Source organism: Diceros bicornis, chromosome X (genome assembly GCF_020826845.1).
Source record: "Diceros bicornis minor isolate mBicDic1 chromosome X, mDicBic1.mat.cur, whole genome shotgun sequence".
Classification (NCBI taxonomy): domain Eukaryota; kingdom Metazoa; phylum Chordata; class Mammalia; order Perissodactyla; family Rhinocerotidae; genus Diceros; species Diceros bicornis.
The window spans coordinates 68,101,958-68,117,810 of record NC_080781.1 but is presented as its reverse complement, the minus strand read 5'-3'; the positions used below and the strand labels follow the sequence as shown (position 1 = coordinate 68,117,810).

General features: G+C 35.7%; 1 protein-coding gene across 2 annotated transcripts in view; it reads left to right on the top strand.

Annotated features, from left to right (window-relative positions):
• ABCB7 (ATP binding cassette subfamily B member 7) overlaps positions 1 to 15,853 on the top strand; it is a 124,430-nt gene that overhangs the window by 55,325 nt on the left and 53,252 nt on the right. For both annotated transcript variants that reach the window (XM_058536208.1, XM_058536207.1), the window contains exon 2: positions 13,803 to 13,880. In XM_058536208.1, the coding sequence (XP_058392191.1) occupies positions 13,803 to 13,880 (78 nt within the window). The remainder of the gene's footprint in view (positions 1 to 13,802; positions 13,881 to 15,853) is intronic.

The window sequence follows — 15,853 nt, the reverse complement described above, 5'->3', positions numbered from 1 at the left end:
TACACAAAAATTAACTGAAAATTGATTAAAGAGCTGAATATAAGACCTGAAACCATGAAACTTCTAGAAGAACACATAGGCATTACGCTCTTCAACATTGGTCTTGGCAGCATATTTTCAAGTACCATGTCTGACCTGGCAAGGGAAACTATAGAAAAAATAAACAAATGGGACTACATCAAACTAAAAAGCTTCTACACCGCAAGGAAACCATCAACAAAATGAAAAGACAGCTTAACAATTGGGAGAAGATATTTGCAAATCATATATCTGATAAGGGGTTAATATCCAAAATATGTATAGAATTCATACATCTCAACAAAAAAAGATTAAGAACCCAATTCAAAAATGGGCAAAAGATCTGAACAGACAGTTCTCCAAAGAAGATATACAGATCACCAACAGGCACATGAAACTGTGTATAACATCACTAATTATCAGGGACATGCAAATCAAAACTATAATGAGATATCACCCCCCACCTATCACAATGGTTATAAAGAAGGCTACAAGACAGGAAATAGTAAATTTTGGAGAGGATGTGGAGAAAATGTTACTCTCATACACTTCTGATGGGATTGCAAACCGGTGCAGCAACTATGAAAAACAGTATGGAGATTCCTCAAAAAATTAAGAATGGAAGTACCATATGATCCGGCTATTCCACTGCTGGGTATTTATCCAAAGAACACTAAAACACAAATGCGTAAAGATACATACACCACTATGTTTTTGCAGTGTTATGCACAATAGTCAATACTTGGAAGCAACCTAGGTCCCAACAAGGGATGAATGTATAAAGAAATTGTGGTATATATACATAATGCAATACTACTCAGCCATAAAATAGGATGAAATCTGGCCATTTATGACAACGTGGATGGACCTTGATGGTATTATTCTAAGCAAAATAAGAGGGAGAAAGTCAACTACCTTGTGATCACACTCATAAATAGAAGATAAAAACAACAACAAACTAACACATAGAGACAGAGATTTGATTGGTTGTTACCAGAGTGGAAGGGAGGAGGTAGGAGGGTGAAAGGGGTGACTAGGCACGTGTGTATGGTGATGGATTGTGAGTAGTCTTTGGGTGGTAAACATCATGTAATCTACACAGAAATTGAAATATTATGTACACCTGAAATTTATATAATGTTATAAACCAATGTTACAATAATAACAAAAAATTAACCGTTTATGTTACAAAAGAAAAATAGACACAGGGTGGCTGGATGGATCAAAAAACAAGACCTGAAAATATGCTACCTCCAGGAGAACCATCTCAGCTCTCAAGACAAACATAGGCTCAAAATGAAAGGGTGGAAGATGATACTCCAAACAAATGGCAACCAAATGAATACAAGAGTAGCCATAGTGTTAGCAAAAAAAATAGACCTCAAGCCAAAAAAGATAAGTGACAGAGATGGACCTTATATAATGATAAACAGGACAATCTATCTAGAAGACATAAAATTTATTAATATATGTGTACCTCACATAGGAACACTAAAATAAGTAAAACGATTATTAACTGACCTAAAGGGAGACATTGACTGCAACACAATTATGATAGGGAACTTGAATACCCAATTACATCAATGGATAGATCATCCAGACAGAAAGTCAGCATGGAAACATTGGCCTGAAATGAAACATTAGACCTGATGGACTTAATAGATATACATTTAATATTCCATCCCAAAGCAGCAGAATAAACAATCTTCTCAAGTGCACATGGGACATTCTCAAGGACAGACCATATATTGTGAAAAAGAAGAACTCTCAATAATTTTAATAAGATTAAAATTATATCAAGTATCTTTTCTGACCACAATAGTATGAAACTATAAACCAAGTACAAGAAGAAAGGTAGAAAAGTCACAAATACATGAAGAATAAACAGCATGCTAGGGAACAAATATTGGATTAGTTAAGAAATCAAAAATTACTGGAGAAAAATGCAAATGAAAATACAACATACCAAAATCTCTGGGATGCAAACAACTGGTACTGAGAGGGAAGTTTATAGCAATACAGGCCGACCTCAACAAATAAGAAATATCTCAAATAAATAATCTCAGATTGCACCTGACACTAATAGAAAAGGAATAACAAGTGATGCGCAAAATCAATATAAGGAAGAAAATAATAAAAATCAAGGCAGAAATAAATTAAGTAGAGGCTAAAAAGACAATAGAAAAGATTAATGAAACTTAGAGCTGGTTTTTTGAAAAGATAAACAAAATTGATAAACTTTTAGCTCGACTCACTAAGAAGAAAAGAGAGAAGGCTCAAATAAAATCAGAAACAAAAGAAAAAATTACAATGCATGCACAGAAATGCAAAGGATCATGATAGAATACTATGAAAAGCTATATGCTAGCAAATTGGATATGATATGGATGAATTCTTTGAATCATATAAGCTTTGAAAACTGAGTCAAGAAGAAATAGAGAATCTGAATAGACCAATCACTAGTAAGGAGATTGAAACAGTAATCAGAAATCTCTTAAAAAAACAAAAGTCCAGGGGCCAGCCCCGTGTCATAGTGGTTAAGTTTGCATGCTCCTCTTCGGTGGCCCGATGTTCACAGGTTCAGATTCTGGGCATGGACCTATGCACCACTTATCAAGCCGTGCTGTGGCAGGCGTCCCACGTATAAAAGTAGAGGAAGTTGAGCATGTATGTTAGCCCAGGGCCAATATTTCTCCACAAAAAGAGGAGCGTTGGCAACAGGCATTACCTTAGAGCTAATCTTCCTCACCAAAAAAAAAAAAAAAATACCTCGAAAGTCCAGGAGTGACATCAGCATCATGGCGGAGTGAGCTCTTCCCTTAGACTTTTCTCGCTAAGATACAATGAAAAGGACATTCATAAACCAACAGAGGACATTCACACAACACAAAAGACGTCTGAGAGTCCCACACAGCCATATGTCTGAAGGTAAAGGTACTGGACCCCCTGGGAGGAAATGGAAGGAGGTAAAGGGATCTCCTTCCCCAAACAGTGACCCTGTGTGTGGGACTGCTCACGGCTCTCAGAAAAGACGGGGGAAAGGCAGCTCTCCACAGGAAAGCCTTTGCTCTCCTAGTGCTCTCACAGCCCATGGGAAAGCCCCATACCGAGGAGGCTAAGCTGTGGCCGTAGTGTCTTCATGAAGCCAGAACCCCAGGAGGGCAGATAGTGAGGGCAGAGGCAGAACGCCCCCAGGAACATGCATGTGAAAGGTAGCGCCCCTCCCCCCTGCCCAGTGCTCCAGCTCAGCCTTTGGGCCAGAGCGCCTTCACATACGTTAGAAAAGCATTAGCTAGAGACTCCAGAGATTGTGGCAGGCTCAGCATACACAGCTCCTGACCCCCTCCCTGTGTTGGCAGGTGGAATCTGTGACCAAATACTATTCACTATGCAAAGGCACAAATCCATGCCATAAAACAGTATGAAAAAGTATATTAATACTCCAGTTCAGAAGGAAAATGAGAAGCACCCAGAAATCAATCCTGAAGGCACATAAATTTACAATCTAAATGACGGAGAATTCAAAATAGCTATCATAAAAAAACTCAACGAGCTACGGGAAGATACATGTAGATAGTTCAATGAAATCAGAAACAAAATTAATGAACAGAGGGAACTCTTCACAAAAGAGAATGAAACTATAAAGAAAAATCAATCAGAAATCTTGGAGATGAAAAACACAATGGAAGAGATAAGGAAAAGTCTGGAATCCCTGAGTAACAGAGCTGTTATTATGGAGGACAGAATCGGCAATTTTCAGGATAGGAATATCGAAATGTTTCAGGTGGAGGAGGAGAGAGAACTAAGATTAAAAAGAAATGAAGAAATTCTCTGAGAAATATCCAACTCAATTAGGAAATGCAACATAAGGATTATAGGTATTCCAGAGGAAGAGGAGAAGGAGAAAGGAGCAGAGAGCTTTTTCAAAGCAGCAATAGCTAAGAACTTCCCAAACCTGGGGAAGGAGCTGGAAATACAAGTAAAAGAGGCTAATAGAACTTTTAAGTATATCAGTGTAAAAAGACCTTTTCCAGGGCGTATAGTAGTAAAACTGGCCAAAGTCAATGACAAAAAATATTAAGGGCAGCAAGACAGAAGAAAATAATGTACAAAGGAACCCCTATCAGGCTTTTAGCAGATTTCTCAGCAGAAACAATACAGGCCAGGAGAAAGTGGAATGATATATTCAAAATTCTGAAAGACAGAAACTTTCAGCCAAGAATATTCTATCCAGAGAAAATATCCTTCAGATATGATGGAGAAATATAAACTTTCCTGGATAAACAAAAGCTAAGGTTCTAACAAACAAAATAAACAAAAGCTAAGCTAAATATCACAATCAAACCTCCTCTACAAGAAATGATCAAGTCCCTGATACCTAAAAAAAAAAAAAGAAAGGGGTTACAAAACCTTGATCAAGGAGATAAATAGGCAGACAAAATCAGAAAATTGCAGCTCTCTATCAGAACAGTTCAGCAAACAATGATAACATTAAATATAAAGGGAAGGAAAACATCAAAAATAACTATAATATCTTCATTTTAACTGCAGACTCACAACACAAGATGGAATACGTTGTGACAATAATAACTTAGAAGGGGAAGAGGAAAGGGGTGGAATCGGCTTAGATTAAGGAAATAACAGTATCAGAAAATGGACTACCTCATCTGAGATTTTTAATACAAACCTCATGGTAACCACTAAACAAATTATCAGAACAGAGACACAAATGATAAATAAAGAGGAAATTGAGAAGACCATCATAGAGAACTACCAAGCTGAATTGGTAGTCCAAAATACATGGGATGAGAAACAAGATAAATAGAGAACAACTACAAAACAAGTGATAAAATTGCAGCATTAAGCCCTCATGTATCACTAATCACTATAAATGTAAATGGATTGAATTCTCCAATCAAAAGACACAGGCTGACTGGATGGATTAAAAAACAAGACTCAGGGCCGGCCCGGTGGCGCAAGCGGTTAGGTGCGCGCGCTCCGCTGCGGCGGCCCGGGGTTCGCTGGTTCGGATCCCGGGCGCGCACCGACGCACTGCTTGGTAAGCCATGCTGTGGCGGCGTCCCATATAAAGTGGAGGAAGATAGGCACCGATGTTAGCCCAGGGCCGTCTTCCTCAGCAAAAAAGGAGGAGGATTGGCGGATGTTAGCTCAGGGCTGATCTCCTCACAAAAAAAAAAAAAAAAAAAAAAACAAGACTCAACAATATGCTGCCTCCCAGAAACGCATCTCAGTTCTAAATTCAAACACAGGCTCAGAGTGAAGGGATGACACATGGTACTCCAAGCTAATGGCAAACAAAAGAAAGCAGGTGTTGCCATACTTATATCAGACACAGTAGACTTCAAGGTAAAACAGTCAATGAGAGACGGAGGGACAGTATATAATGAGAATAGGGACACTCCACCGAGAAGACGTAACACTTATAAATATATATGCAGCCAACACAGGAGCACCAAAGTATAAAAAGCATCTATTAACAAACCTAAAAGTAGCCGGCCCTGTGGCGTAGTGGCTAAGTGCGCGTGCTCTGCTGCTGGCGGCCCGGGTTCAGATCCCAGGTGCGCACCGACACAGCGCTTGTCAGGCGATGCTGTGGTGGCGTCCCACATAAAGTGGAGGAAGATGGGCATAGATGTTAGCTCAGGGCCAGTCTTCCTCAGCAAAAAGAGGAGGATTGGCATGGATCTTAGCTCAGGGCTGATCTTCCTCACAAAAAAAAAAAGAAACCTAAAAGGAGATATTAACAACAACACAATGATAGTAGGGGACCTTAACACCCACATCAATGGATAGATCATCCAGGCAGAAAGTTAACGATGAAATATTGAAATTAAATGAAAATCTAAACCAGATGGACTTAATAGATATATATAGATAACACTCCATTCAAAAAGAGCAGTATACACATTCTTCTCCAGTGCACGTGGAACATTCTTAACAATAGACCATATGTTGGGAACCAACGAAATCTTCAATAAATTTAAGAAGATTGAAATCATATCATGCATCTTTTCTGACCATAACACTATGAAACTAGAAATCAACTATAAGAAAAAAACTGGGAAAGTGACAAATATGTGGAGACTAAACAACATGCTACTGAACAACCAATGGATCATTGAAAAAATTAATGGAGAAATCAAAAAATATCTGGAGACAAATGAAAATGAAAATACACCATTAATAACTCATGGGTTGAAGCAAAAGCAGTCCTAAGTGGGAAATTCATAGCAATACATGCCCTCCTTAACAAACACAAAAAACCTCATATAAGCAATCTAAAACTATACCTAACAGAATTAGAAAAAGACAAACAAAGCCCACAGTCAGCAGAAGGAGGGAAGTAATAAAAAATAGAGCAGAAATAAATGAAATTGAAACCAAAAAAACAGTAGAAAAGATCAATGAAACTAAGAGCTGGTTCTTTGAGAAGATAAACAAAATTGACAGACCCTTAGCCAGACTCACCAAGAAAAAAAGAGAGAAGGCTCAAATAAATAAAATCAGAAATGAAAGAGGAGAAATTACAATGGATACCACAGAAATTAAAAAAAAAAAAGTCCAAGACTAGATGACTTCTCTGGTGAATTCTACCAAATATTCAAAGAAGATTTAATACCTATCCTTCTCAAACTCTTACAAAAAAGTGAAGAGGAGGAGACACTTCTTAACTCATTACGAGGCCAACATTAACCTTGATACGAGAAAACAGACAAGGACAACGAAAAGAAGAAAATTACAGGCCAGTATCGCTGATGAGCAAAGATGGAAAAATCCTCAACAAAATATTAGCAAACCAAATACAACAATACATTAAAAAGATCATATACATAATCAAGTGGTCTTTATTCTAAGGATGTGAGGATGGTTCAACATCTGCAAATAAATCATTGTGGTACACCAGATTAACAAAATGAAGAATAAAAATCATATGACCATCTCAATAGATGCAGAGAAAGCATTTGACAAGATTCAACATTTATTCATGATAAAAACTCTCAATAGGGGCCGGCCCGGTGGCGCAAGCGGTTAAGTGCGCGCGCTCCGCTGCGGCGGCCCGGGGTTCGCTGGTTCGGATCCCGGGCGCGCACCGATGCACTGCTTGGTAAGCCGTGCTGTGGCGGCGTCCCATATAAAGTGGAGGAAGATAGGCTCCGATGTTAGCCCAGGGCCGTCTTCCTCAGCAAAAAAGGAGGAGGATTGGTGGATGTTAGCTCAGGGCTGATCTCCTCACAAAAAAAAAAAAAAAAAAAAAAAAAAAGAAAAAACTCTCAATAAAATGGGTATACAAGGAAAGTACCTCAACATAATAAAGGGCATATATGACAAACCCACACCTAACATCATATTCAGTTGTGAAAAGCTGAAAGCTATCCCTTTAAGAAGAAGAACAAGACAAGAATGCCCACTGTTGCCGCTCTTATTCAACATAGTACTGGAAGTCCTAGCCAGAACAATTAGGCAAAAGAAGGAAATAAAAGGCAACTGAATTTGAAACGAAGAATAAAACTCACTATTTGCATATGACATAATTTTATATATAGAAAACCCTAAAGAATTTGCCCAAAAACTATTGGAAATAATAAACGAATGTGCTAAAGTTGCAGGGTACAAAATCAACATGCAAAAATCAATTGCCTTTCTGATTTGCTAACGGTGAACTAGCAGAAAGAGAAATCAAGCACACACCCTCATTTAAAATTGCAACAAAGAGTAAAATACCTAGGAATAAATTTAACCAATGAAGTGAAAGACCTGTACAGGGAAAAGTATAAAATATTGTTGAAAGAAATTGAAGAAAACACAAAGAAATGGACCAATATTCCATGTTCATGCATTAGAAGACTTTGCATAGTTAAAATGTCCATATTACTTAAAGCAATCTACAGATTCAATGCAATTTCTGTCAGAATCCCAGCGATATTTTTCACAGAAATTGAACTGAGAAACCTAAGATTTATATGAAACAACAGAAGATCCTGGATAACTAAAGCAATCCGGATTAAAAAAGAACAAAGCCAGAGGTATCAGACTCCCTGATTTCAAAGTATACTACAAAGCTGTAGTAATCAAAACAGCATTGTACTGTCAGAAAAAATGACACACAAATCACTGGAACAGAATTGAGAGTCCAGAAATAAACCCACATGTCTATGGACAGTTGATTTTCAACAAAGGACTCAAGAACATCCAGTGAAGAAAGGAAATTCTCTTCAATAAATTGTGTTGGGAAAATTGGACAGCCACATGCAAAGGAATGAAACTAGAGCATCATCTTACACCATACACAAAAATTAACTCAAAATGGATTAAGGACTTGAATGTAAGATCTGACACAATAAAACTCTTCAAAGAAAACATAGACGCTATGGTCTTTGACATCAGTCTTAGCAGTATCTTTTTGAACATGTCTTCTCAGGCAAGGAAGCAGAAGCAAAAATAAACAAATGAGACTACATCAAACTAAAAACCTTCTACACAGCAAAGGAACCCATCAGCAAAATGAAAAGACAGCCTGCTGATTAGGAAAAGATATTTGCAAATCATACATCCAATAAAAACTTAATATCCAAAATCTGTAAAGAGCTCATACAACTCAACAATAACAAAAATAAGCAACCCGATTAAAAAATGGGCAGAGGATCTGAACTGACATTTTTCCAAAGAAGATATACAGATGGCCAACCAGTACATGAAAAGATGTTCAGCATCACTAATTATTAGGGAAATGAAAAGCAAAACCACAATGAGATACCCCAAGTGTTGGAGAGGATATAGACAAAAGAGAACTCTCATGCACTGCTATTGGGCATGTAAATTGGTGCAGCCACTATTGAAAACAATGTGGAGATTCCTCCAGAAAATAGTAGAACTACCATACAATCCAGCTATTCCACCTCTGGGTATTTATCCCAAGAATACGAAAACACTAATTTGAAAAGGTGTATGCACCCCATGTTCATTGCAGCATTATCTACAGTAGCCAGGACGTGGAAGCAATCACCTTGCCCATTGGTGGATGAATAGATAAAGAAGATGTGATATATTTATACAATGTAATACTACTCAGTCATATAAAAGATGAAATCTTGCCATTTGCAACAACATGGATCACCCTTGAGGGTGTTAGGCTAAGTGAAATAAGTCAGACAGAGAAAGACAAAACCGTATGATTTCACTGATATGTGGAAGGTAAAAAACAACAATGAGAAAGAAACACATAGATATAGAGAACACATTGTTGGTTACCAGAGAGGAAGAGGAGTAGGGGAGGGCACAAGGGGTAAAGGGGCATATTTGTACGGTGATGGAACAAAAGTTTACTTTTGGTGGTGAACACAATGTAGTGTATACACAAGTCGAATTATGATGATGTACACCTGAAATCGATATAATTTTATAAACCAGTGTTACCTTAATAAAAAAAAAGATAAAAAGAATTGGTTCTGACGTCTTTTCTTACCTTTTAATATTCAGTCATTGGTTTTTATTGCCGTGAATTTGGCAAATGCCTTGTAATACTTTGTTGCTGTATTAGCAAACAGCATGGAATCTGACACCACTTTGCTGAAACATATGAAGCAATGACCAAGTTTCATGATGACAAAAATGTCATGATAAATGAGTTGCTTATCTGAGTGGGAACAATGTCTAATCTTACTTCACAGAAATTGCCTAAACAAACATAAATACTCTGTGAAGACTTTTTGCACTTCCTACTAAATAGGCCTTGCTGCTGGTGTTGTTCCCCCAGAGATATGAAAATTTTGTAGGTAAAAGGAAAACTGGTTGAGGAAGAGGGAAATTCTGTAGATATTTTTTGTTCATGAGTTGGTTTTTTGTGGCTATTTTTTGGTGGAGGTGTTTTGTTTTGCTATGGCATTCTCAGAGTCCTTTGAGGCAGCAGGCAGGAATTTTAGAAATTATCTAGATCAGGAGTTGGCAATCTATGGCCCTTGGGCCAAATCCAGTATGCCACCTATTTTTCCAAGGCCTCTGTGCTAAGAGTTTTGTTTTTTTTTTTTACATTTGTTGATGATTGGGAAAACAATTAAAAGAAGAATAATTTTTCAGTGACAGATGACAATTATATGAATTTCAAATTTCAGTGTCCCTAAATAAAGTTTTATTTGAACACAGCCACACTCATTCTTTCATGTATTATCTATGGCTGTTTTTGTGCTACAGTGACAGAGTTGAGTAGTTGTGACAGAGATTGTATGCCTGCAAACCCTACAATATTTACTGTCTGGCCCTGTAGAGGAAAAAAAGGTTTGCCAACCCCTGTTCTAGAGTCATCAGATTTTATAGTGATGGAGTTCAACCTGATGATTTTGTGTCTTAATGAATGAAGACTCAAGTGACATGAGCTGTCCAAATCCTTATGCTGTGCTGCCATTTATTCATTCTACAAGCATTTATTGAATGTCTAACACAATGAAAGGAATCCTTTATCCTTCAACTTTCAGCTGAGAAATATAATTACAAAATCTAAATCAGTCTACCATTTTATCTCCCTCTCCCCCCTCTTCCCTTTCTACCCCCTCCTCTGTCGCCTGCTCTCTCTCCCCTCCTCTCCCCCACCCCTCCTCTCTACTCTTCTCCCCCTGTCCCTCTCTCTCCCTCTCAGGTAGTTTCTAGGCAGTTGGGAAGAAAACCAGGTTTAAATAACATTCATCTCAAACTTTTATACTTTTAAAGTAAGTTAAATGTAATTTTAAATTATAGCAGTTTGCCTTTAAAAATATATTGAGAGCTTAATTTTAAATGTTTTAGGTTTTGTAATGGTCAGATGATAATATTTACACACCACTATTTGATACTGTTAAGCATTACATACATCATGGATGGATAGTGGTAAGCTTAGTTTTGTTTCCAAAGCTTCAGGAATGCAGAATATATAATTGATTCCAAAATTTCTGATGGGTTGACAATTTATAAGTTGTTCTTTAATCTCTTTTTATTATTAGGTAATTCTTCAAGTGTCGTAAACACTGGGCATGACTTGATTTATGAAAGTTAACTATTGTAAAAAAGGGTGCAATCATATCTAGTAATTACTAAAGAAGTTATTTAATAGGATTATTTTTAGTAAAAATTAAATTTTTACCTTAAAGGGAGAATGCAATTGTAATGGAATAGGTTTCAACTTTATTAGCCTCCTTGCTTGGGTCTTGGTCTCATTCACATGGAGGTAGTTCTGTCTGCTAGATTGATGGTTTTAGTGTTGATTTTCATTTTATAAATATTTGTTGAATGTCTACACAGAGTAAGATACTGTGCCTATGTAACTGTCTATTGAGGATTAATATTTTTAATGATTAGTAGATGAATAGTGCTGATCTAAATGATTATTATTATGCTCAGAGGCCACAGAATGCTTAACTTCTGGGTTCTTCTAGAATTTCTTCTTTTTAGGTAAAATAAACATGACTCTCCAGTGTAAACATTTTAACTTATCTGCCTCTTCATATAGACTGGGAGATTGTAATTTTTAGTATACTGCATTTATTTGGTATCTGGGCATATTAGTATATCAGTAATATATGGATTATTGCTGTTTTTGTCTTTGGAGGGATGGTGTTATAAATAAGTTCAGATGTTAGATTTATTGAAGAAATAGGTTATAATCTACTCAGTTAAGATTTTTAAAATCCAATTAATAACAGCAGCTTTTTCATTTCATTCCATAAAAATCATAAAATTTGAGAGTTGGAAGGGACCTTAGAGGGCATCTAATCCAACCCTCTAATTTCAAATCAAGTTTCACAGAATTAATCATCTTGTTTTCTCTTGTTTCCCACCTCCATTTTTAAGCGAAATATTTTTTTTTGCTATAAACCCATCTTCCTTCAGGGTTTTAAAAGTAGAAATAGTCCCTAACTTACAAATTGCATTGTGTTTGAGAAGTGTCTGTAAGTTTGTTGTTTAGAACTCAAAACATTTTTCCATAGGAACAATATTTTAAATGGTGGCGGGACTAGCCCTCAAAAGGAGTTAACCCATTATATGACTCTTATTTTTCCTTTTGCAATGAAAGATATTTTAAATAATTAGTGCTGATTCTCTCTGGGGAACCAGGAGGGGATGACATTGTAGAGGAGCATGTTGGGGCTTTCTTTTTGTTTGTTATTTCTTAGGCTGGATAGTGAGTACACTTTTGTTCATTGTATTGTTTTCTAAATTTTGTATACCTCAAATAGTTCATAATTTTAACTGTGCTATTTTAGTACTAGAAGTTCAATTTGAATATGAGCATTTAAAAATTATTTACCTTGAATCCTAATGCTTAAGGGAAACGTAGTTTGATTAGAGAAGGATAAAGAGATAGCTAGAAATTCTGAAGGAGTTTTATGGATACTTTCAAGGGCTTAGATTTTATGGTACCTTGTCTTTATTTTGACCAATATCACTTAAGAATGTATGTTTTTGCTGTTACTTTAAGTGTATCACCAACATTCATCTTTTATGTATTGGATATATAGAGGTATGGTTTGGAGAAAGAGGAAAGAAGAAGTTGGGTAGTCTTTTACTTGAGATAGCTGGGCAAATTTTGGAAGGCAAAGAAGATTAAATTGCATATGCATGTGCAAACGTGCATGATCTTGCTCGATATGCAGTTACGTGAACTGGGGGCTTATGAAAAATAGGAAAATGAAGGAGTAAAGCTTGTACAAGGTCTTAGTATGGAGAAAGGCGGTGAGGAAAGCAATTGAGTTAAGCACCAGAAAGGCATAATTGACAGTGGATGGGTTATAGAGGTTTGAGGGCATACATGGAGTGCTGTAGGAGCTGGGGTTTGGCAAGACAGTATGCAAACAGCCATTAGTATTTTTGAAATTTTTATAATTCAGAGACTGCCTTATATCTTTTTTAAAAATATACATAAGCAGAAATCAACTACTGTTCATTACATTTTAGAAAACAACTGAATTAATTTTGTCAATAATTTGGTTAGCTTTTTTATATATGGAGGTTGTTTTTTTGGTTGATTTGATTTTTGCTCTTTTGCAGTGTACAACATTGACTTGTATATTCAGACATTAATCCATTTGTACAACTCATTTATGGCTTAGGGAAAGCCCAAGTATTATCTGCCTTTGGGGTGAGACTTGACCTAAGAAGCAAATTTTTCCTCACTAAATTGATGGTGCGTTTCAGGAGAATGTGTGTCCATTTGACAGATGTCTATCTGGTATTACCATGGACAGGTTCCTTATCCTGCCTTCCTTCAACTCCATTTTTGGAACATTATCAAGACAAAAAATTGGCTCAAGGAATCTTTCATTGGAGTCCATCAGCTAGTTACATAAAGTATTTGGCAAAACTAATCTTGTGACCAATATCTAGATTTAGCATTCAGATTAAGACTAAAGAAGGAACAGACACAAGGTAGAACATAATATAATACAGTAAAGGGAGTTAGTAAAGGGAGGAGTGTTTGAAAAGAGCATAAAAGCCATTTAAGGAAGAAATGGGGTTGAAGACTTTGGCGGCTTTAAGAAACAAAGACAGAGAAACCTAGAGAGAAAGAAGGCAAAAAGAAAATACAATTTGACACTTTTAATGAGTAATATAATTTACTTTATACCTGAACCACAGATTTTATTTTTAATCTTTTTAGACATGTATTAAAAACATAACCATCTCTCTAACATTGACTATGGTTTTATTTTTATGTATATTTATGTGCAATAAAATAAATCTTTGAATATTAACGGTCCACTCTGAAACTTCTTCCCTCTTTTTTTCCTCTTCTGCAGATCCCAGAGTCCTTAAGACATACCACATGGCAGAGACTGGGGAAAGGCAATTCAAGACAGTTATTAGATGCCACAAGGGTAAGATTAAGCAGACACTTCTTCCACATATAGCTAGGAAAAATGTGCAAGCCCTTGGAGCATTTTCCAATTTATAGTACATATTTTATATTTCCGAAATAGTTTTCCTTTTCATATTTTTCTAAATACTGGCAAGATGAATAAGAAGGTATGTTTCTGCTCCTGGAAATGGAGAAAGAAATCTTGATATATTTCTGCCTCTGGAGAAATCTGTCTAAATCTCTTGAGATCGATGCCAACTAGAGTAACGTTTTCAGAAAGCTTTTATAAATGTAATAGCAGCTTGTTGACACTTAAATTTATCCTGGTAATTTCTATCTGATATATGGAATGCTGTGTTTTTTAAGTGAGTAAAGTTTCTTTACCTTAGAAGATATTCAAATAGCAGAATATCAAAGGACTCTAAGTTTATTAGAGCACGTGGGGTAGGTGATGCTGAGTTTACATGTTGATGAGGGTTATTTTTCATTGATAATGTAAGTGAAAGACATTTTTAAAAATTATCACTGCTTTAAAATGAGACAAATAAATCTCCAAGATAGAAAAAGGCTAGAAAATTAGAAGATGGTCTAAATCCTGGGTACTTCTTTCATTTTTTCTTTCTGATTAACAATTATTTGCCGTTAAGGTATAAGGCATTGTTGTAATTCATACAGAGGCTATAGAAATGAATTAGATTTTCCGTTATTAAATTAAATTTTTAAGTTAACTGAGAATGTTCAATCTTCTCATTGTTCATGACACCACTAAGTTTATTTATATTTTAATCTTCTGTTTTGTTGAAAACCTCATTATCTTGTGTGGTATTCACCAGACCCCTTGATATAACTTGTTGTTTAGTCCTTTAGAAAGAAAAAATGTTACAACAAGACATCGTCACACTAAAAATTACCTTTTGATGTTTTCCCTTTAAAAACGCTTTAAGATTGTTGATCTAAAAATCAATAACCCATTTATGGCAATTACTTTTTGTATCTCAACTGGTGAGAACAAGAAGGCACTTTTGCTTTTTATAATTCCATTTTCATAGCTTGGCCCAGAACTGATACTGTTATGATTCGGTATTGATACACATTTGTGTTTGTAAAGGACTGTGCCCTTGTTCATTAATTATTGATTATTGTGGCTGCTGAAGAAGTATTATTATATCCATGGACTTCATTAACTATTTTTTAATTGAGGAAACACTTTAAATATTAGCAAGCCTAAATTTTAAGCCTGATCTTTACTATCTTGTTAACTATTATATTTTCTCAAATGATTTAATATTTCTTTTTCTCTAACCTGAGAAGTAATCTTAAGGCTTTTTAAAAAAATTGTAATAGGCAAGATGTTTGCATATTTTAAAGGCTGGTTGGGAGATTTGTAGATAGCTCTATTTTATAAACTAATCCAACAAGCTTTGAAATCTAATCTGCCGATGTTCAAGACACTGTAGTATGTGCCATGGGAGATACAAGCATAAAAGAGACTGTCCCTAATCTTAAGAAATTTACCATGTAATAGGAACAAAGCATGTATGCATATTACTATAGCATAGGATAAACTGTGAGGTATTAAAAAATACTTTGTATCTAAATATATATATATAAGCTAGAATAATAAGAAAAATAATCAATTATGTAAAATCAACTATATTAAATTGTAAAGCAAAAATGTATACACATGGAAAGCAAATGAGATATACTTAATTAACTGTATAATATACTTTGCTTGCCAATGATAGAGTAACAGATTACACAGTACTATAGTAGCAAATGACAGTAAGAAAGCCAGTATAAGTCAAATAGAAGTGTAATACAAATTAAATCTTTTAAACATTAATTTCAGAAGCTATTTAGAGAAAGTAACTTCTGTATGAGTACTTGTTATATCTCAATATTCTTTGTATAAATGTATCTGTAAGCTAATAGGAAGATGTTTTGCTTTACTATGCTAGGCTAAAAGCTATGCCTCTGAATTTGTTTGGAAAC